This window comes from Balearica regulorum, chromosome Z, assembly GCF_011004875.1.
Source record: "Balearica regulorum gibbericeps isolate bBalReg1 chromosome Z, bBalReg1.pri, whole genome shotgun sequence".
Taxonomy (NCBI): Eukaryota; Metazoa; Chordata; class Aves; order Gruiformes; family Gruidae; genus Balearica; species Balearica regulorum.
In genome coordinates, this window is record NC_046220.1 from 11,523,617 (window position 1) to 11,546,646 (window position 23,030).

The 23,030-nt window shown below is 38.6% G+C and overlaps 1 protein-coding gene across 2 annotated transcripts; it reads right to left on the reverse strand.

The window, feature by feature from the left end:
- Window positions 1-1,194: 1,194 nt before the first annotated feature.
- SMC2 (structural maintenance of chromosomes 2) lies at window positions 1,195-22,666 on the reverse strand. Of its 2 annotated transcripts, none has more exons than XM_010309513.2 (25): window positions 22,599-22,666; window positions 21,771-21,996; window positions 21,014-21,163; window positions 19,984-20,106; window positions 18,396-18,434; window positions 18,075-18,185; window positions 17,849-17,893; window positions 17,133-17,366; window positions 16,334-16,483; window positions 15,434-15,667; window positions 14,400-14,559; window positions 12,293-12,410; window positions 11,374-11,512; window positions 11,032-11,151; window positions 10,509-10,713; window positions 9,923-10,058; window positions 8,787-8,911; window positions 7,773-7,966; window positions 7,314-7,457; window positions 6,862-7,056; window positions 6,128-6,328; window positions 5,187-5,303; window positions 3,739-3,899; window positions 2,733-2,880; window positions 1,195-1,998 (listed from the first exon to the last, which is right to left on the reverse strand). In XM_010309513.2, exons 2-25 carry the CDS (start codon window positions 21,936-21,938, stop codon window positions 1,789-1,791), a joined length of 3,627 nt encoding a protein of 1,208 aa, XP_010307815.2. In that variant the 5' UTR covers window positions 21,939-21,996; window positions 22,599-22,666; the 3' UTR covers window positions 1,195-1,788. The 2 variants fall into 2 exon arrangements, with proteins under 2 accessions (XP_010307815.2, XP_075595680.1); XM_075739565.1 differs by having other exon boundaries at window positions 22,594-22,613.
- Window positions 22,667-23,030: the final 364 nt, after the last annotated feature.

Sequence of the window (23,030 nt, forward strand, 5' to 3'; positions counted from 1 at the left end):
CAGGATTAAAAAAAAATAAATAGATGTGGCCTTCCTAGAGTTTCTCCTCTAAAAGTGATTGCACTATGTAAAACACACTGTACTTTGCCCAGTGCGGGCATTTCTTGTGCTGCTGCAATGCTTTGTATACCTGGAGTGCGGTGCGCAGACTTGACTCTAGCACTCACATTCTGACCTGCAAGCTGTTGCTTAAATGGATGTATATTGAGAAACATTTTCTAATGTTGCAAGATCTCCATCAAACTCACTGCAATCTGTACTGTCAAAGTATGTGAATGGTCTGACTGAAAGAAAACTCTCCTGCTTACCAAAAAGGTAAAAGTAAATAAAAGCTGCATGACCTGTTCTTCAAAGTAAATGGTAGTGTTTTGTTGTTGTTTTTTTTTCTCCCACTGTGAGTGTTTACTCTCAGTTTACTCAGAGCACACCTTTACGTCCTGCTCTGCCCTGTCCATGCTTGGTGCACATCAGCCGTTGAGACTGGAGGTGTCCGCATTACAAATGACAGCATCCAGTCAGGAGGAACTGTCTCAATTTGGCTTTTAAGCGAACAGCTTGGCCTCTTGCAGACAGCCAGGGATACAGGATATGTGTATATAGTCTGAAAAAATACAATTATAGTCCATGTATACACATATGTATGGAAGACAAGGCCATGAGATTGGAAATGTTAAGATCTTGAATATTGCTTAAATACATTTTCAAACTATTTCAGATACAGACAAATCCCCCCTCAAACCATTGTCAATTAAATTTACTTTTCTAAATGGTATTCTGAAAGGAAGAGAAGGGGCCGCGGGTGGGGGGAATCAGCTGAGCAGAGAGTGAGCATGGATACTAGCTACCCCCTGGCTGAAGCATCATCCGGCGAGACGAGCCCCCAGAACACGGAGCCTCGCCACTGGTAGCGGTGGTGTGCTCCAGCTTGCTGTGGTGAGCTGTGACAAAAGCTGGACTTCTGCTGCCTGAGTGCTGGCTGCACAGATGCATCATTATTTCTGGCCAGTGAAGGCAGCAGGATGTTATTTGGGGTCATTGGTAACAGGAGACAAGGGAAATGGAGGAAAAAAGGAAAAAAAAAAAAAGATACATCAGGATGTCTGAATTTGATTGTGACCATCCATGTCTAAAAAAAATTAATTTTGTCTTACCTCTACAGTACAGAATTAAATAATCAGGAATACAGCAGGAAGCTCAAAACTGAGGAAGTGTTTACTTCTGAGTAGGCACTGGGATGAAAAACAGGAAGGCATGTACACAATCAGCTTGTGTAGTTCCAGGCATTTATTGATTAAAAACATCAGTGCAGCAAATTGTAAATAATGTTCAAATAATTTGTGAGTTAAAATTCTTAATACCATGCTCCTTAAAAACAATTTTAATAGCTTAAAAAATTAGTATGCTACTGTTCTCTGGAATTGAGAACAGGAGACAGAGTTTACACTTTGTAACAGGGTTTCTGAATGCCATAAACACTGCAAGTCAAATCAGATTTTCCTCATTTAAAGGCTTCAGTTCCTCCTGATGAGCTTACAGAGCTACTATTTATGTACATTTATGTGTAAAAGCTTACAGAGGGATGACGGGAATTGCTTATGGTACACCAAGAGGAATAAATGCCATCAGGCAACAGTCTCCTGTGAATTTCAATTCTTGGTGAAGCATGGGTGTGAATTGAAAGCTAAGCTATTAAAAAAAATACTTCAAGATTAAAAGCTATTTTCTAAAAGAAGAAAATGAAGAGTTTCTTCTTGGTCTAGATACAGGCTGGGGGTACTGAAGCAGCTGCTAATACAGGTCATGTAAGTTCGTTGCTGTTTCTGCAGATTGTCTTTTTTCACGCTTTAGTACTTCATGGGCTTTCTTGAGGGTAGCTGCATTTTTCCTGCTTTGAAGCTGTTCGTATCTTGCAACAGTGGATACACCATCCACAAACTTGGTCTTGTAGAGGACATTTGCGTTGTTAAACATTCCATCCTTCAAGGACACCACAATAAACTAAAACAAACCAGAAAGATTAATGTAAGCGCTGCCACCCAAATAAAGACTATAAACAACATTTTAGAAGCCTTTTCCAAAGAGGATTACTTTTACTTTTTTTTGGCTAATATCTTGGTAGTAATTCTTCAAACAATACTCTTAACCATAACTAAAGCCCAACAGAATGTGCTAGGTAAGTGACGTGGTTCAGCCCCAGCCGGTAGCTAAGTGCCACACGCCGCTGGCTCACCCCTCCCCATTGGGATGGGGAGGAGAACGGGAAAACAACAGCAAAGCCTCAAGGGTTGGGGTAAGGGCAGGTTACTGGGACAGCAAGGGAGAGGGAAAACAATCAACAACAGTGCTGATAACAGATAGTAACAATGGTGATAACAGAGAACAATTTACTGATCCAACCACTGACCGACCATCCCCGTTCAGCCCCTCCGGGAGCCACACCACACCCGCCCCTGCCCGCCTAGCCCCCTTTGATGGTGAGCATGACGTCACAGGGTATGGAATAGCCCCCGGCCAGCTTGGGTCACCTGTCCTGGCTCCTTGGGAAATTAACTCTATCCTTGCCAGAACCAGGACAGTAACTTAACATACACCACAGTTCAAACAATCTCAAAATACAACACACATCTCTGGAATAAAATACTTGAACAGATGAGAATCCTCAGCGGCAGACTGCCTCTGAAGAAAATAACGAAGTGCATAAATAGATGATCACAATAGTTTCAAGATCTTACCTGAGAGTGTCTGAAATGACTACGAAGCATCTGCCCAATATTCTGGGTATGTGAGAGATCAAGGGCTGCATCCACTTCATCCAAGATGTAAATTGGGGCAGGTTTGAAGAGAAGCATGGCTAAGATCAAGGACAAGGCCACCAATGATCTAATACAGAGAAGACAGTTATGTTTTTACCCTCTTATTTGAGAGGCTTTGGCTTATGAAAACAATTGCTTGGTAGTAACAAAATGCTCTCCCAAAAGCAGATTCATGCTCTGAGTTCCGAAGAAACAGAATGACAGCTTCTGCCACAACTTCTGATTTCAAAATGTGAAGCTTTCTGCTAGAAATGGCAAATGTTACTTATTCTTTTATCAGAAGATCAGGTTAGTTGAATGATAATTAAAATCATGCAGTTGCTTTACCTATTTTCAATTCTGAGTTTTGCAGTGCTGTTTTCCAACGTACAGTTCTTGAAGCATTCTGTCCTTCCGAAAATTCTGTATCTCCGTCTCACTTTTTCCCAAATTCTGTTTCTACTTTTCAATTTCTTAGATTTTTTCCTTAAAAGTTGCAAAGAAGCACATACCCTACACAGTAGCTGTAATCACTGGAGAAGTGTCACCATGAGACTACTTGGACACCAGGGCAGGACTTGTCTGTGTAGAGTTTTGAGCTTACAACTGAAAGACTGGAGCATTTAATTCAACAGCACCTCAGTACCACTTAGAGTTAAATGCAGTTTTCTCACCACTCAATTTTTTTGTCACTTCTCCATGGAGTAAAATTTTGCTTGTTATCATATGCCAAGTACTGCATTGTTCTAAGTTGTATTCCTCATTGAGCTGAACTGAATTAATAATGCTTTCAATATTAAGTCAGGTCGAAAGGAGACAGAGTCCCTGACTTGATCAGGGAAAAGATTAATTTTTTTGCTTTTCTGAACTATAATGAGCTACACGTGCCAATTATATACAGAACTGCAATGGAAAACAAAAAAAACCCACAAAGGAGTTCACTGACCTTTGTCCTCCACTAAGTTCTGTTAAGTTTTCCTTCCAGGTGTTTCCCAAGGCAACTCTGAACTCCAGACCATCCAAGACATTCTGGGTTTTAGATGCTGCTAGTGTAGCTTTGGCTCCTGGTAGAAGTGTGGAGAAAATTGAACCAAAGTCTTCATTCACCTAGAAGCCAGACCATAAAAGATGTATGTGCCTGCTTTGAATCAAGACAGAAACAGCTAAAAACTTAGTGGTAAGCTGCATTATGCTCTAGATGTCCTGCCCAATTTAACCCAATAACTTCTGTATGTAATCTTCAAGATAGAAGTATAGTAAGAAAATATTAGCAAATGAAATGTTTTATTTACCCTGTACTGAGAAGAGAAGCAACACTGAGGGATATATATTTATGACACCTTATACTAAGCATTTTAGAAGGATCAAGTGAAGAAATATTGGAAAGCTTCTTTATGATATCAGCCAGGGAAATGGTTATGCCCTACCTTGGAATTATTAACTGGTAAATTGTGATTTCTCCCAATTAAGGGCTATCAAAATTATAAGCACCTTGTAAGAGGCACACACTGGCATCATCCCCACCCTTCTTCCCAGGATGACTTAAGTTATGTCCAGGTATTGGATGGGACACAACTTTGTAAATATAGATTAAACTTTCCTAAGTCAAGGAATATACCTGAGAACACAACTATTCCACCACCTATGACGCTTTTGAATACAATTCACCAATTTTTGCCAAACAAGATTTTGCAATTAAAAGTGATATATGGAGTACCGGCAGTAATAATTAAAACCAATACTTCATTTGTGAGCAATTTAATCTTTGGTACGATCACTCTTCTCAAAGGCCAAAAAGTACAAGTTCTGCTGGTACAGCAGAAAAGAACTTTCCATGTAGAAAGAGGAAATTTTCTACTTTTGTTATACTTCATGATATGACAGAACTAGTAAGAAGGTGGAGTGCTCAGATAACAGAAACATAAATCAGCTGTTGCTCTGTTCCAGTATTACCTATCCTTTCAGTGACAGGAACAGTAGCCCAGATCCACAGCCCCACATGGTATAGGGCTGTGCAGAACCAGGTTTTAACTCTGGTTAAGTATTGGCTTAAGCAAACAAAAATAGACTGTATCGCTGTTTGTCCAACTTACACGTGACAGACAATGATTTCAGCATGCCTGTACCTTAACCTTCTGTAAATTTTTGTGGGTACTAAAAGGGTGGTTTTGCAGGTTTAACCATATCTTTATAATTCTCAGAGAATTCATGTCTTATTCTAAAAAGTGAGATGCAACAGAAGAAATGAAGAGGTTGTTTTGTAACTTAAATACTAGGCAAGGGAGATTAGTTCTAGAAAGAGACTTTTTTTTTTTTTTTAAATATGCAAAAGAGTAATCTAAGTTAAATCTGATCCTCTGCTAAAATGTGAAGATTAGATTTCAAGTGTCATACCTTTTTCCAAGCAATATATAAAGCTTCAGTTTTCTTCTGGTCAAGCTCTTCAATAGTTGCAAGAATTTTTGACTTGTCATTCTCTACAATTCTTTTTTTCTTCATTAAGTCATTGTACTGGCGCAATGAGAAGAAAAGATTTATTTCAATGAACTTTGTGCTCAAATACATTTTGTGCTAATCTTACAAAAACAATAAACAGAGAAGCTGTAACTATGAAATAGCCATTAACCACAAGATTGAAATCCAAAGCATTCATTTGCTGTATGCAGGATTTAAGTTTTAGGATATTATTTGCAAATTAAAGCATTAGAATTCTCAACAAAATGGTAAAAGCGAAGACCAACATTACTCTGCAGGTTGCACTTCCTTTTCAAGTTAATCATGTTTCATTTGCCTTTGCATAGAAGAAAGGATGCTTCTAGAGGCTAATAGGCCACTTCTAATCATGAAACAGTACTAGGAAAGTTCAAGTGTCAGTCAGTGGACAGTTTTGAGACAATCCTGGAATAGCCTCACGATACAGATGAATTTAAGACAACCCTGGCACACCTTCAATCTGTCATGCTTGAAGATGAACAGTTTTTTGTTCTGCAACCTTTGATAAAACATGTAATTCCCAGATACTGTAATGGATAACGCAAAGCTCTACTAATGCTGCTGCTGCCAACTTAGGACACACTAGGGTAGGGGGGAATGAAATTATTCTTTTTACCATCCAAAGTCAAGATTAAGCATAATCTAGAAAACCAGTGCACAAGCAAATAGTTCAAAACTGTAAGATTGGTATAAAAGATCTAATAAAAGGTTTCCTGCTATTTCATGAAGATTTAGCTTTATTTTTGATGTATTCTCAAATAAAGCATGTGTAAATATAAAGCTACGTTATACCTAATACTGTATATTTAACCTGCCCAATCTTTAAAGCACAGAACATTTACCCTCTCTTCTGTCTCGGAAAGCATACTCATAGCTCTCATGTTCACGTTCCTTCCCAACTTCTCTTTTTTCTCCTGTAGTTTCTGCAGCTTCTGAGCTGCTTCTTTAGGATTATTAGTTTTGAAGTCATAGGCTGTGTTTGGCTGACCAAAAAGTGCTTTCTCTGAAGCTATCCACTTGTACTCTTTCAGCATTTTGTTCACCTGTAAACAAGAAGATATGTTGAGGTTGGGTTTTTTTTTCCTTCTCAAATGTGAATGAAAAATAATAAATCAACACCCTAAAATTATTCTACAACATTAATTCTTCTATCCCAATGCAGAACAGGTGCATACCTTTACAATGCTTCATGAGATTTCCAAGACAATAGAGGAACCAAGATTTTAAGGGAGCTTTCACACATACCCATCCTGTTTACTTCGAACAAGTTTTTCTACATCTGGACTAAGCCATTGTCATTAAATCTCAGGATTAGCTTCTTTAATTAGTTACCTAATCTGTCCCTACAGTCAGAATGTTCATCTCATTGATCACCTTCTCACTGTAATCTACACTCTTATTAGCCCATACTGATAAGCTCTGTTACAATTTACAACTTCCAACCCCTCCTCCTGGGATAAAACTTTTCAGCATCAAGAGCTGCAAATATTACAGTGCTTATGAAGAAAAAAGGCTAGTTCCTTTGCATGTGGCAGGGGAAATAACCACTCTTGGTCACAGCACTGTTCTGAAATACCTTGGCAGCAGCATCAGCAGTCTCTTGTTGATGTTTGCTGATGTTGTGTTCTAATTCTTTAACTTTAAGCTGTAATTCATTATTTTCTTCTCTGCATTTTACTGTCTCTGCAAATTTGGCTTTAATTGCTTTATCCTGTAGCACGATTACTTCCTTTTGCTTGGTCAATTCCATCTGTGATTTCTCTACAGATTCCTGAAAAACAAATCAAACAGTCATTTATTAGCTTCTTTTAAACGTTGGTGTCAGACAGTTGTTAGAACAGAAGGACACAGGAAGGAAGGAGAAAAAATTCACATGCAGTAATGAAACCAAAAACCCACTACCTAGGCTAAACACAATTCAGTGCTGGCAAGAAAATCCAAACAACAAAATACACATTATAATTTGAGCTTTAGGGGATCATATCTTCAGTAACATCACAAATAATGAAACACAGTATTCACTTTTACCTTTGTCTTAGACACCTCAGCTGTCAAAACTTGAATTTCAAACTGGTAGGCTTTGATTATTTTATCTGCAGATGCTATCTGTTCTTTAGAGAAGGCCTGTTCTTGTTTTAGCTCTTCAAGTTCCAGAACTAAAGCTTCAACTTCCTAGAAAGATGTTTTCAAATTTATTACAGTTATAGTTAAATGGAACAAATTAAGATTTGGTTTGACATATTCATGCTGTAGAAGATTAAAGGTACCTGTTCTTCAGCGAGGGGGCAATCTCACACACACAAAAAAACCCCAAAAACCAAACCACCAAAACCCCAACCAAAACACGCATCAACAATTCTTATGTCAGTGACTACAGAATATAGACGTTCCAAAACTGACACTATTAAAACTTCAGGAGTACCAAACTTTTAATTACTGCAACCACTTCTGACGTTGAGAAAATTGCCAACGAGTGTTAAGTTTTACCTGCTGCTTTTCTTTCATTTTTTTGCTTGAAGCATCTGCCTTTTTCTTGGCACCATCTAGTTTCTGCTGTGCATTTTTTAGTTCTTTTTCAGATTCTGCTCCTGCATTTTTCATTTTATTCTCTAATACCTTGTACTTATCTTGTGCTTTCTTTTGGCTTTCTTCAGTTTTCTTTAATGTCTCTTCACACTCCTCTGAATCAAGAAATACAGTACTGAGATCAGGCATTGTTCTTATCTTAAATTTACATACTGAACTCCCACTGAAATAAATTCATCTTTGCCTCTAACAGAAAAAAGTGGTTGTTTGCTAGTTACTGAAGTAAGCTATTTCAATGATTACTGTAGGACAGTGTGCTGTTGTTACTAGTTATTGGTAGGGCACCAAGTAGCCAACCAGTCATTAAAATTAATCAAAGTAAGCCTTTTTTCTTTTTTCTTTTTCCCTGTCAGAGGCAAGTATATGCCAAAGCATATGATAAAGAAGCAAGATATCATCTAATCCCTAAAATACTACATCTACATATGTATCTCTTCTATCCATCTTTTTTCTTTAGATGTTTTACTTGCTGCTGCATTTTATTCCTTTTACATTTTTCCTTAGCTATATGAACAGTACTTCTTTCCAATGCCTTCTTGTTACACAAACTATATTGCTAACCTTAAATATCTACAGAAACAGATGGCTTGAAAAAAACCAAAGGTTACTCAAATATGGGATTAAATCCATTTTAAAACTTCCGCACAAAGCCATTTTTCTTTCTATTATAAAGTATATAAATCATAGTAACAATATAACCTTTACTACAAGAGAATGACCAACCTTATGTGAATCACCTCGATACAAGTCTATTGTGATTTTGTATTTGTTACATATTCCAAATATAAAGCCAGTATTGTCAAAGCTAAAAATATTTTGTTTCTTAAGTAAAGATTCTGCTACTCAAACAGCCAAAATTCCATCTCATTCTCAGCAATTAGTTTTCAATTAAAAGATTAAGAACACATTTATCACCAATGGTTTTCTTCAGGGCAATCAGCTCTTCCTCTTGTTTGTGATAAGCACTTTGGTGAAGCTTGGTTTGCAACAACTCTGCTTCCTCAGACTTCATCTCCCACTGCTGCTTCATTTGTTGGTACCTTTGAAGACAATAATCATATACATTGCTTAATGAAGGGTACCAAGCACTTCAGTTTCAAAGTTGAAATAAGTAGACACAGAAATAAGAAAATAAATACTTATATTCCCATTCTAATGTAAGAAACAATGATGACTGTAGGACAAATGAGCTTAAATGCATGAAAGTCTGATGTAATTTCTTTAATAGTAATTATGATGCTTGTAGGTAGGGAAGTTATTATATATGTAACTCCTGGTTATGTAGCCCTGATAAAATATATTAAATACAAACAAAACACAACACATGGAATTTGGCAACAATTCAGAGCTCATGTTTTTCCAACTGGCAGCATGACAGATGTTAGGCTGAAGAATTAAAGAAAAAAAATATCTAAAAGCAAAACTCGTTTCTTCCTTTTGGTCATATTTCTGAAAGTCTATTACAACTCAAAACAAACTGAAAAATAAATCCAGCTGGTAGATAGCATATTACACAACCTTATGGCATTTTAACAGAACATACTAAACATATTTTTATATTCCATCTTTTAAAAATATTTTCAGTAATTGTGTAGCTGAAGATCAGACTTAAAATTATTTAAATCCTTACAGCAGTGTCACTCAGATATTCCCCTTTAGTATCTTTGTATTTTTGGGGGAGAAAAATAAGAGCCATCACAAACTGGAATTCTGTATGGGTGTTACAAAATATGGCTGGAACAGATCCATTCTTCAGTAGACTTCATGAAGCTTCAGAAAACTTTAAGCGATTTCAAGTAGACATCATTGTATGCCATTTCTTTTCCTTTACTACCCAAAATGAAGTTTTCTTGCATGTGTTATCTAAAAAGTAAGTTTGCTTGTCGATTGCTCTACTTACAAATTAAATTGGGGAGTGAGAGGGAGGAAGGGAATAATTTTCTGCATATTACATTCTCAACAGGCCCTGTGTCTGCCAAAAATATTTCTTTATATTATATTTACTCAGTCACATACGAGAAACGATAGACATTTTATAGGGCAAACCATACTTCTCAGCAACATTCTTCAAGTTTGCCAGCTCATTCTCTACAGTCTCAAGTTCAGATTCCTTTGTCTGGAGTTCTGCTTCAACATCTTTCATTTCTTGAAGTTTAGACAATATTGGTACAGCCTGTGAGCATGCACCTGTTCAGTGAAAAAAAAAACACCAAACCAAAGTCGAGCTAATTGGAATTAGACTAGTGGATTCATCACTGGCAAGTAGCAAATTCTAGATGTTAATAATGATGTACGCTGATAGTTTCTTTTAGTTACAAAACAGAAAGGCAGCTAGGCTAAAGTTACAGTAGTTCTCAGTGGAGAAAGACTACCTCCTCCATTACAGAATTTAGTTCTGCAAGCTTTGAATATTACCTGTACACTTCTTGTGAAATCAACTAACTTTTCATAATTTATGAAATTACCTCAAATGAATTATGAATTACTTCAAAAAGTGCTTGAATTCAAAGCTTTTCTTGTTCCAAGAGTATTATATAGCTAAATAAATACATTACTGTTCACTTTTATAAAAAGCATAAAGAGCAGTAAACAAATCAATAGACACAGTATTATTATATGAATAAAACCAGCAATTGCCTCCATGCAGAGTTCCCTGAGGGTCAAATGTTTCTCCATCAAGTGTAACACTTCTCGTCATTATCCTTTTGTCAAAGGTCACTTTCTTAGCATTGTCCATGTTATTACATATCAGTGTTGTTCCAAAGACATACTCCATTGCTTTCTGCAGTTCAGGTTCATATCCAACTAGAGAAAGGGCTAAATGCAAGTTATCATGACCAGCCTACAAACAAAATGAAATGCAATTAGTATGCATAAAATTATAAGAATTTTCAAATTTAATTTGTCTTCTCTTGATAAAAAAAAATCTAAAAATATAATTACATTTTAAAACAGTTTCAGTTAAAAGTAGAATAATTAATATCCATTTAAACATTGCATAGCTGAAAGGATACAAAGGAAAAAAATAAAATCAAGATACCCTAAACCCTATAGAAATTCTTACTAGTATAACCATTAAGAGGCCTATGTGTTTAGCAAAGAAACAAAATGAAAAAAGTATACATGCAAAATAGTGTAAATAGTGTATTTATTTACTTACCAAGTTTTGGGCCAACTTGACTGTGTCTTGTCCAACACACCTAGCTGAAATTTTGTTCAGTGGAATGATGGTGTATCGCCGCTTTAGTTCACCCTTTTCTAAAAGCTTTTTGCCAGTCACCTCAAATGAGAAGAGTTACAGAGCATACCTGAATACATAACTGATTTTGTAAAGCAAGACAATAGGCCAATAACTATGCATTACTCTCTTGACTTAATTTAAACATGTACATGGGTCCAAACCACCTCTTAAGTATTCAGTAACAATACACATGCTCGCTAACCCTGAATCACACAACCTCATTTCAACTTTCAGAGTTCTGTATTAAAGTAATAAACGTACCTCTGTGTCCACAATAATGTTATAGAGTTTCCCTCCAGCCGCTACTTCTAGGGCTTTTGCTTTGGAGGGATCTTTCACAGTGATAAGAGACACAACAGGGCCTTTCACATGGTTTGGATTCCAGTTTTTTTCCGGATCTCTTAAAATAAATTTAAATTATGATAATTACATTTGTGTCTCTCTTACACAGCTTAAATATATTTAAAAACTCATACTGCTTATCATATTGGTATAAGAAGTTCTAAATTCTATCAGAAAAAACCTCACAGAAAATGGTTAAATCAAATACTTCAGGGCAAGACACTTCCCAGTAAAGAGTCAGTTAAAAAGGCATAAGAAGAATGTCCTTCCTGATTTTGGCATAATTTGTTCGTGCAATTTTCAATTGATTTTTACTATGGGTCCTATTATTAGCACAGCTATAGGAATATGTTCAGATGGATTATCACATAAGCAAATAAATCTGAGGATACATATACTTCATTGGTAGAGACAGATACAATGTTGACCTCCACCGAGGAAGTCTACTCAGTACTCAGGCAGGACTCTGGAAAGTAATGATTACATATTTTTGCAACTTAGACCTTTGGATTCTATGGTTTTAGCTACTGAAGTTGAGTTATGACTTGCAAACACAATCATACACAACTTTTAAATTCCAGTAATTTTGATAAGGCTGTCATTTAAGAATGACTGTATTACTTTCCCTGCTCCCCATTAATTCAGTTAACATTTTCTGACTTCTGCCACCTCCCTGCTTTTACTTGCACCGCAGATAAGATAGTAATTATTCAATGACACTAAAAGGAAAGCAACAACTAAGCAATGGATGGAATTATCCTCAAAGTCTCATAAGCCATGCATAAAATGCCCCAAAAAGCACTTTCAAATGCCTTTTAGGATCACATCGAGATCTTACGTGTATTCAAACTGTAGATGAGGAAACTTTGCCATTAAGCCTTCATACAATTGTCTCAGTCGGCTGATGTCAAGAGTCAATGCCTTCTTTTTTGCTAAGAGGACTTCTTCTTTCTCTTCTTAAGAGTTGAACACGAATAGTAGACAAACATCCAGAGCACAGAAAACTATTAGCTTAAAAATTGGTATGCTACACTGTTTATATACATATATGTAGAGAATACTTAATTGAAAGACTTTCTAAAATTCTTTGCAAATTTCCAGTTCAGACAAATTAACACCATTCACAATACCAAACATGCAAAGTAAGAGTTTAAAGTCTAATGTGCTTCTCAATGTAATTCTGGGATATCAATTTACAGTATTGAGTTGCTTCTGCAACAAATGTCACCTGGAATGAGAAATGAACTTTAAGAAGTGTTTTAGGTAGGGAAAACCAGGAAAGAATAGTGAGGATGGACACTTTTTCACTCTAAATTTTAGATGGAATTTAAATTTTCCATCAAACTTTAAAAGATTAGGCCTAAACTTTATAAAATCAAATTATTTTAAATTACTTTCTGTGGAAGACAAGAGCTTGCAGAGGTTTGACCAGAGCAATTTCTTTGTGCAAGAATGCAGCATACTTGTTTTTTCAGTTCCTTCTAGCATTTGGTCTGGCTGGGATGGAGTTAGTTTTCCCCATAGCAGCTCTCATAGTGCTGTGCTTCCTATTTCTTGTAGAATGGTGTTGATAACACACCAGCATTTTGTCTACTGCTGAGCAGTGCTGGCACAGCATCCAGGCTGTCCCTTCAATCTCCGTCCAAAGGCCTGCAGTGTGGTAGTGGGCAAGAATATAGACAGGACAGCTGAACCAAGTGATATTCCATACTATATGAAGATGTGCTCAGCAATAAAAGCTAACAGAGAGGGGAAGGGATGGGGGCATTCATTATTAAGGCATTTGACTTCCAGACCAGCTGCTACACGTACTGAGTCCCTACTTCCCAGGAAATGGCTGGACATCATCTGCTGATTGGAAGCAAAGAGTAAATTTTTTTGTTTTCCTTTGCTTCTGTGTCTGACAAAGTCAGTTCCAGCTGGCTCCAGGATAGACACGCTGCTGGCCAAAGCTGAGCCCCTCAGTGACAGTAGTAGTGCCTCTGTGATAACATATTATAGAAGATGATAAACATACTTCACAACAGCAGCGGGGAGAGAGGAGTAAGATGCGAGAGGAAAGACTCTGCAGACAGCAAGGTCAGTGAAGAAGGAGGGGAAGGAGGCGGTACAGGCACCAGAGCAGAGATTCCCCTGCAGCCCATGATGAAGACCATGATGGAGCAGATATCCACCTGCAGGCCCTGGAGGACCCCATGCTGGAGCAGGTGGAGGCACCTGAAGGAGGCTGTGACCCCATGGGAAGCCCAGGCTGGAGGAGGCTCCTGGCAGGCCCTGTGGCCCCATGGAGAGAGAAGCCCACACCAGAGCAGGTTTGCTGGCAGGACTTGTGACCCTGTGGGGGACCCACGCTGGAGCAGTCTGTTCCTGAAGGTCTGCACCCTGTGGGAGGGACCCACGCTGGAGCAGTTGGTGAAGAACTGCAGCCCGTGGGAAGGACTCCCGTTGGAGCAGTTGGTGGAGGACTGTCTCCCGTGGGAAGGACCCCACAATGGAGCAGGGGATGAGTGTGAGGAGGGAGGGGCAAAGGCAATGCATAACGAACCGACCACAACCCCCACTCCCCGTTCCCCCAGCACCACTTAGGGGGAGGAGGTAGGGTAAAGCAGGAGTGAAGTTGAGCTTAGGAAGAAGGGAGGGGTAAAGGGAGGTGTTTTAAGGTTTTTTGCTATTTCTCATTATTCCACCCTGATTTGATTGGTAATGAATTAATTTACTTTCCTCAAGGTGATGCTGTTTTGCCTGTGGCACTAATTGGTGAGCGATCTCTCCCTGTCCTTCTCGACCCACAAGCCTTTCATCATATTTTCTCTTCCTCATCAAGTCGAGAAAAGGGGTGATAGAGTGGTTTGGTGGGCACCTGGCCTCCAGTGAGAGTCAGCCCACCACACTTCTATATTCCTTTTCAGATTTCCCCAAAATTATGCACCAAAGTCTGTACAGACCTTCAAAGTTCAGTTTCTTCATTTGGTTCTCTAGTTTTTCTTTTGTTGTTCTGACAGCTTCAAGTGCTTCTTGGTCTTTCTTGTAGCCTTTGTCCATCTTTTTAACTTCAGCTTGTTTTGTCTTTAATTCTTGTTGTGCATAATTCAACTTCATTTGAGCCTGTAAGAAGAAAGAAAATATGAAACTAGAAGATCTTCAAAGAGAATCTTGCAGGTGCAGATTGAGAACACTTGCACTAACAAGGTGCTCATATAATTTGTAAAAGTTTCCACTGGTTGCAGAAATGCCAAAAAGCAGCCTTGGCCTTTGAAAGTAAGGGCACAGGTGATTAGGAAATAAAAACATCAATCATGTATTTTGATACAATAACTCATAATAGCATATGCATATAGTCCGAGAAGAAACAAGGGAAAACAATGTGGGACACAGCTGTCCTTGTTATATTCCCCAAAAGAGTTAAGTGAGATAAGCAAGGTGCACTTTCACCTCTGAAAATTTAAATTCCACCATGAGAACTACCCCAGCAGAGTTCTTCTATCTTAAGACAAAAGAAGTGGCATCTGTTTCAGTCGTGTGACTAGCACACAGTTTAATTGAAGAGAAAACAGTTTCTTCTGAACTCTCCATTCAGTCTCAAGCATCTTAATTTTGATTCCATTAAGTTTTACTGTAGAAATCTATAGTATGAATGTGTATCATGGACAGTAGTCTCAATTTCTTCCTATCCAATACCATCAGTCATTTGAGTACTGTGAGTCCTACTTTATTTCTCAAATGCCAGCTTCTATATTCCTTACAGCAATGTTATAGCTTTTCCCTATTTGTCTATATTTATGCAAGGATATTTTTATTTTTTTAATGACCTGTTTTATCAAAAAGACATCTTAATGTATATGTCAACTTGTACAATCTATTGCACAGGTATTCTGCAAATCTTTTCGCTGACCTTTCAAGAGTGTGTCATTTGGTTTTCAGACAATTTTCAAAAGAAGCAGGAAGGCTGGTCTGAGACAGGCAGAGATTTTATTCTTACCTGTTTAGCCTCTGTTACTGCTTTGCTGATTTCGTTTTTGCAGGTCATCATCTGTCCAGCAAGAGTAGCTTCTTCCCCATCGTCATTGCTGGACAAGCCAGCAGACACAGCATTAAAATGCTGTTGTGCTGCAGCTAAAGCACCTGCATCTTTTTCACTTGCTTCCTGTAAATCATTTAGTTCTTTCTTCATTTTCTCAATTTCTTTCTCCTTTACAACTAATATTTTAAATTCCTTCAGCAAAAGAAAGTATAAAAACAAAAAAAGGAAGAGAGAACATGAGTTCCATTAACTTTAAATTCATGTTGTTTAGATGAGGAGCTATAAATAGTTCCATCCACTGCATTTCTGTGACCCTTTGTCAGATTTTGCGACCTCACAATTTGTTTTTGCATGTGTTCAAGTGTGTACTTGCCCCATGAGTGCACCAACTATCTACAGAAAGATTAAATACAGGAAGATATGACAACTGCCCAAGAACTAGGAGAAATAGCTCTTTCTTTCCAATATCTGAAAAGTAAAGTATTCTTCAGTGCTGCTCTTGCATTTAAAAAAAAAAAACAAACCAACTGAAATACACAATGTAGAAATTTCTCCTTCGATTTTAAGAATACCACCACATGTCCAGAGAGCATAAAACTTTTGAAGCTATAGGGATCTCTTCTGAGTTTACTAGAAGGTTGGCACTTTCTTTGTATATGCATCAGATATGCTTCTAATGGGAACCGACTACCTATGCCGCACAAATCAAACTATGCCCTTACCATCTGTTTCTGCTTTCCTGATGTAATTCTTGCCAATCATAGGATTTTTCTTATCATAATAGGTAAGAAAAACTAGCTGTTCCCCTCAATCTGAATTCATTTAGCGTTTAAAGAAAATGATATACAAAGGTCTTACCTCCTGCATACTTTTTAACAGTTCATTGTACTTATTCTCTTCATTTCTTAAGTTTTGCTTCTTGAGATCGAGGGCGCTTTCTGCTTTTGTATTAGCTCTTTGAATTTCTGCAAGAGCATCTTCCAGTGAACAGAGTGTATCACCAAATTTCTACAATCAGAAATAAATGAAATTTAATTTAGCTTAAGAAACTGATGCAGTATTTGTGATATTTCATCTTCTGCTCACAGCTATATGTAGAAGAAGAGATAAATATCTGATCAAGCAGGCAGTTAGACTGCAATGCAAGCAGGTCAGAACATGTCTTCCCTCTGAAATCCAAACTTGAAGCCCCTATTGAAGTCCCGCATCATCTCATAATATATGACATTGCCCCTGTACAAAAGCTGCATTTAGGACCATCCTGTATCTAAACACATTTACTGCCCCCAAAACTGAGGTCAGTACTGATTGTTGTTGAACAAGAGTTTCCTACTTGAAGTGTATTTCTTTAGAGACATCAAAAAAAAGGGGGGAAAAAAAACCTCTTGCAAAACTTACCATTGAATGCACAGAGTGGAAACATGAGGGCAAGCAGTTTCTATTCTTCACTTATTATTCATTTAAGTGATTGGAAGTGATTTCAGACAAATGAAAACTTTAAATAGATGTCTTTTAGACAAGGACTAAGAATGACAATGAGCATTGTATAATCTAAACAACACACCAGAAGATAAAAATTCAAGGGTATGTTATCTGTAAAAATAAGTCCCTTCTCATATAACTCCTTGTATTCAGATAAGCACAACTTTGTTCTCACCTTATTCTTTGTCTTTTCCATCTCTGCTATTTCTTCATTAAGTTGTCTCACCTTCTTCTCACTTTCAGCCATTGATTCCCGAAGCTTCTCTACATTAGCCTCCATTTCCTTTAACTTTTCAGTGGAGGATACCTTTGTGTCTTCAGCTAGAACAAACTGATAAGCTATACAGAGGCAGCTTAAATGTTCTATCGCTCGTATTACTTTTTGGTATTCTAGATAGGATGCTCGTTCCTGAAAAAACACCAATTAAAAAACCTCTAAAATTTGATGGAAAAATAATATTAAGTAGGCCTGTTATAGAAATCTTCTAAACACTTCTACTATTATTGTACATAAGGGGAAGAATTATCCATGTTAAGTAATATATTTGGTACTGTACATTGCAGGCCTGCTTAGGAAAATCTTAGCTAAAACCAATACTTGTGCAATTGTTTGTACAGCAGAAATATCACTTGACACAAGTTTTTTAAGACCAAAGATATTTCTTGTCTTCTATTTTTATCTATTTCTCATTTTCTTCCTTTTCCCTACATTCCCTGGAAGTCTTGAATGTCACATTTTCTGTATTTGGACTGAAGATAAAATTTATCTCAAAAGATTCTATAAAGCTTGAAAACATGCTATTGTTTTAGCCACCACATACTGGTTCAGGGTAGCTGAAATTATTTTTTCAGTAGTTTAAGGGTCATACCACTCTTCTAATTTTTCCATACCTCTCTCAGTTTATGTAAAGTTGGAGTGATCTCCTCATTTAAGACCTGCAACACAAACCAGAAGATTTATATTCATATTTTTAAAACTCTTTTATGTCTAAGCATGAATACCTAGTTCCAGGCGTAGAAATTAAATATTCTAGAATTTAAAAACCACACCACTACAGCAGTTATTCAGTTATCTTTAACAAATAAAAAAGAAAGTATACTTTCTAATATGTAGTACCATTTGAATGTCTTTCAGTTTGGCTTCCTTCTTCTCTATGGTTTTCTGGACAGCTGTTTTCTTGCATTCATACATCCTAGTACCAGCTGCTTCTTCAATCATAGCTAAAATCTAAAATAAAGCAACGTGACAAAAATTTGATGTTTCTTCTTATGTCGGACAGGTTCAACTCAGAACCGAGTTGAACATCTCATCTCCCTCTGATACCTTTTGTGTGTGTGTGTCTGTGGTGTGTGTGTGTGTGTGTCCCCGTCCCAGTGTCAATCCCTGATGTGCAGAACAAATCAGTAAACCTTCAAAGAAGTCCCACACCTTTCTTACCTCTGGTGGCTTCATATTCAGAACTTTGGTAATTCGTCCCTGGTGACAGAAGGATAAAACAAGAATGGTGGTTGTGTACCATGCAATAGTAAAAAACCAAAACCCCAAATCCCGACTCATTTTTATAGGTTATAATATAAGTTCAAATGTGATTTTTTTTTTTTCTACAAGATAATCTAATTTACTCAGTTGGTTTGTTTTGGAAAGTTCAAACAAGTCACTTCTTCAAGCAGCAAGCTTGAAATGGCCCTGTCCTGGTTTCAGCTGAGAGGATTGATTTTCTTCATAGTAGCTAGTGTGGGGATATGTTTTGGATTTGTGCTGGAGACAGCATTGATAATATAGAGATGTTTTTGTTCTGTGGACCTGTTGTTGAGCAGTGTTTACGTGGGGCCAAGGCCTTTTCTGCTTCTTGCACTGCCCTGCCAGCGGGATGGCTGGGGGTGCACAAGAAGTTGGGAGGAGACACAGACAGGACAGGTGACCCAAACTGACCAAAGGGATATTCCATACTATAGGATGTCATGCTCAGTTTATAAGGAGCTTGGGGGAAAAGGGGGGGGGGCAGCAGCATTCGAGCAATGGCGTTTGTCTTCCCAAGCAACCGTTACGCGTGACGGAGCCCTGCTTTCCTGGAGATGGCTGAACACCTGCCTGCCCATGGGCAGTGCTGAATGAATTCCTTGCTTTGCTTTGCTTGTGCACGCGGCTTTTGCTTTACCTATTAAACTGTCTTTATCTCAACCCACGAGTTTTCTCACTTTAACTTTTCCAATTCTCTTCCCCATCCCGATGAGGGGGGGGAGGGGAGTGAACGAGCAGCTGCATGGTGCTCAGCTGACATCTGGGGTAAAACCATGACAGGCCCTTACATCTTATCTTAGGCTTGTCCTCCACATTTCTGTTTACATCTTTAAGGAGTAGTAAGTGCATTTTGTTCTAGAGTCTTACCAAGTTGCTGATGTTGAATAAGCTCTTAATCATAAACTGGCTTTTTGGAGATATAGCTCATATGTAACTACAGGGAAGCAGAATAGGTGCATATCTGCCCTCCCCACCCCCACACACCCCCTCAGCAAGTTGGAACAGTTTCATTTGAAATAGTAAATCCTGGTCTATTATTTCTTGCAAATATTTCAGGGGTTTATCTAGTCCCTGATGCATTGATGTTTATAAGGGTCTTTTCAATTGGTCAGCTCTTCCTGTGTTAATTGTGACTCAAGAAAGCAGGTATATCAACTTCATTCAAAATATTGTCTAACACAGAACACAGATACAAGGAAAGAAAATCTCTTTTTAGTGTACTAATAAAAGCAACACCTATCTGTTAAAGACACAAAAAGGAAAATAAAATTGGAATATGTTTTAGAAAAAGTTTGCTACCTGAGGTCTTGTGCTGCAGGACATGTGTTCTAGAGTCAAATTATGCTGTACTGGAAATCTCAACTACTTAGCAGACGTCTGATTTTTACATTATAAGAAGTTGTTTTTCTCTGATTAGGAAATTAAGTGTTCTTCAACTATCTATCCTGCCTCAATTTTAGTACAACTTCAATTCTTTTTGGTTTTATAAAGATGCACACAATACCTGCATAATGAGGAAGTGAGGATTATTGACATTGAGTCCCACAGAACAGAAGAGGTCCTGCACGCGAGTGTTGGTAGCATTCACACCATTGATAAGATACTTATTTCTACCTCCAATGACAACCTGGAGGAGGAAAAGAAATGGAAGAAAGTTTAAGGGATTTAAAAATGACTTGACATTATGAGAATATAAACTGTAATAAAGAATAAAAAATCTGAGCAAATTCCATACATTATATCTTTGCATACATATGCATACTATACAGAACATCATAACAGATCTTTTGGTCAGGCACTGGCACAGGTTGCCCAGAGAAGCTGTGGATGCCCCATCCCTGGAAGTGTTCAAGGCCAGGTTGGATGGGGCATTGGGCAACCTGGTCTGGTGGAGGGTGTCCCTGCCCACGGCAGGGGGGGGGTGGAACTAGATGGGCTTTGAGGTCCATTCCAACCCAAACCATTCTGTGATTCTATGACATGATTCTATGACTGAAGAGATATTTAAAATGTGTAAGTAAAACATAAGAAAGATCAGTCACTGAGGGCAATATTGACAAGAAGATTTCCAAACTCCACAAGTTTTCCTTTCCTTTTTGTGTTTTGTTTTTTTTTTTTAAACTTAGGAGACCTCTTAATCAAAAGGATAATGGTTCTTTTGTTCTTAGAGACCAAATTTAACACAGTTCAGATATTAAGAGGAAAATACAAAAGCAGAAGAAAAAGCCACAAAATGGAAAATTATAACTTGCTTTAGGAACATTATTTCACTATGTTTCTGTGCAAGTCCATAGAAAACATTATTGACATAAGACATTTAACAATATTAATCTAATTTCCCAAGCCATTAATTTCTTTTATCTAGTGCACTGGACCTACTTCTACAGTTTGTGTTACTAACCACACTGTAGAATTGCCTCAACTGCAAAAAACTCAGGCACTTTAAAAATTACTTTTTTTCCCCCCAATAAAAAATCACTCTGTAGAGCATGGTAAAAATAGGTTACCGAGCAATACAGATGTTAAAGACTCACCTGCCTAGTGATGGTGATCTCATCACTAGCTTCAAACCCCAGTGGACTTAGTTTCTTGTCAGAATTATCAAAGATAATAGACACAGTTGCTTTAGTAATTCCAGCTTGCCCATTTTTATAAACTAGGTCTTGCAAGTTGGAAGCTCGCACCTAAATCCATGGAATAGATAAATACATTTTTGAAAGAAATTCATTACACAGCTTCAGTGTGCTACTGTAGGTTTTGGAGAAATGAACAAGCAAAATGCAGATCTAGTTGTAGATTTAAGAGTTCATGTGAGAAACTGACATATGGGAGCTACAAGGTGCTAGTGTTGTAAAACCGCAGGCAGAGTATGCCAGTCTAGTTTTAGTGAGCCAGCTAATTGTTTCTGCATAAGACTCCTGACAAAAACTGAATAGCTGTTTAAGAAAAAAACCAACAAAACAGATGACTAGTTCAGTTACCAGTACGTTTACTTAAAGAGCATTTATTATCCATAACAGTTAGTTCAGAACTCATAAATGAGTCTAATGTTCTAAGCTGCACACTTTGAGCTGCTGTAGTATACTGATGAAATAGTAAATCAGTCTTAACATAAGAATGAGCAAAAATGACAGAGACTCAGTTTTATGTAATGAAAAATCCAAATAAATAAATCTAATTTCTTAAATAGAAGCACTACTTCAGGTCTTCCATCAGAGATCACTCAAATGAGTAATATGAAACATTGCTGACAGAAGACAGACCTTTCTTAAATGCACCCTCTCTCTTTACCTGTGACAGATTGGTGATTCCCAACAGGAAACAGATTGAGTCCAAGATATTGGACTTGCCACTACCATTCAAGCCCGTAATGGCATTGAATAAGGGGTCAAAGCCACGGACTTCGGTCCTCTGAGCATAGGATTTAAAACCTTCAAGAACAATTGACTTGATGTACATCTTGTCTGTGTTCCTAATGGACCAGTCCAAGTATCCTCAAGAATATGAAGAAAGGTACCTGAATCACAATCAAAGACTTCAAAGAAAAGAAAGAAAAAGAAAAAAAAAAGGAAACTAATTATAATGCATGGCAAACAAACAGCTAAATGCGTGAGAAAATGGCAAGAACACACGCCTGCTACAACAAAAAGACTAGGCACTTATAAACGTAAAATTCGAAGTAGATCCCAGATCCGGGAAGCACCCCAACAATAACCTGTGCTCCAACATTTTTAAGCGTGACTTTACACAACGTTCATCACGACCTTTGTGTGAAGACGGTGGCATAACCCTGGTTTCTCACAAACCTGGCCGTTAGTCCATCACCCAACGAAGGAAAGGGAAAGGCACGGATCTTTCAGCACCTGGCAGAAGGTGAGCCTCCCTTCCCAGCCTGCAGGACTGTTATCTGCTCAGCCCCACCGCACCGGAGGGCTGAAGCCCGGGAAAAAGCCTCGCCTCTGATGCGCCGGCAACGCAGCCCCATCCCTGCCGCCACGCCGGCTGCCCCCCGCATTCTCGCCGCGGCTCCCCTCAGCCCCGAGGGTGTCTCTGCCAAGCAAGCCCTCGCTGGCGGCCCTAACACCAGCCAGGCACCCTCCCCAAGCCCCGGCACCTCACCACCAGCGATTCTCTCAGCCGCCTGCAACAACTGAATTTTGGCGCCGCGAATCGGCGGCCGTTAGAGGAGGAGCAGCTTGATGAAGGCTGCCCCCTCACCGCCTGGCCTCAGGGGGCCCAGCTCCTCCTTCCCTAGTGGAGGGAGGCGAGGGTCGAGGTCCGTTCCTCACTGCTTTTCAGAGGACGAGTGAGCACATCCATAACGCTGCCTCTCGGGCTGAGGGGACGGCCCGCACCCTCAGGTCAGGCAACCGTGGCGGGCAGGCTCTGACGAGAAAGGCCCCCTTCGGCCCTGAAAGGCGGACAAGAGCAGTGGTCGGGGCGGGAATATGTGGAAAATGGCGGAAAGTGGTGGGTTTTGTTCCGTAAGGAAAGGGAGCCGCAGCTATACGGCCGCGGTCACTGGGACAGGAGAGCGGGGTGGGTGAGGTG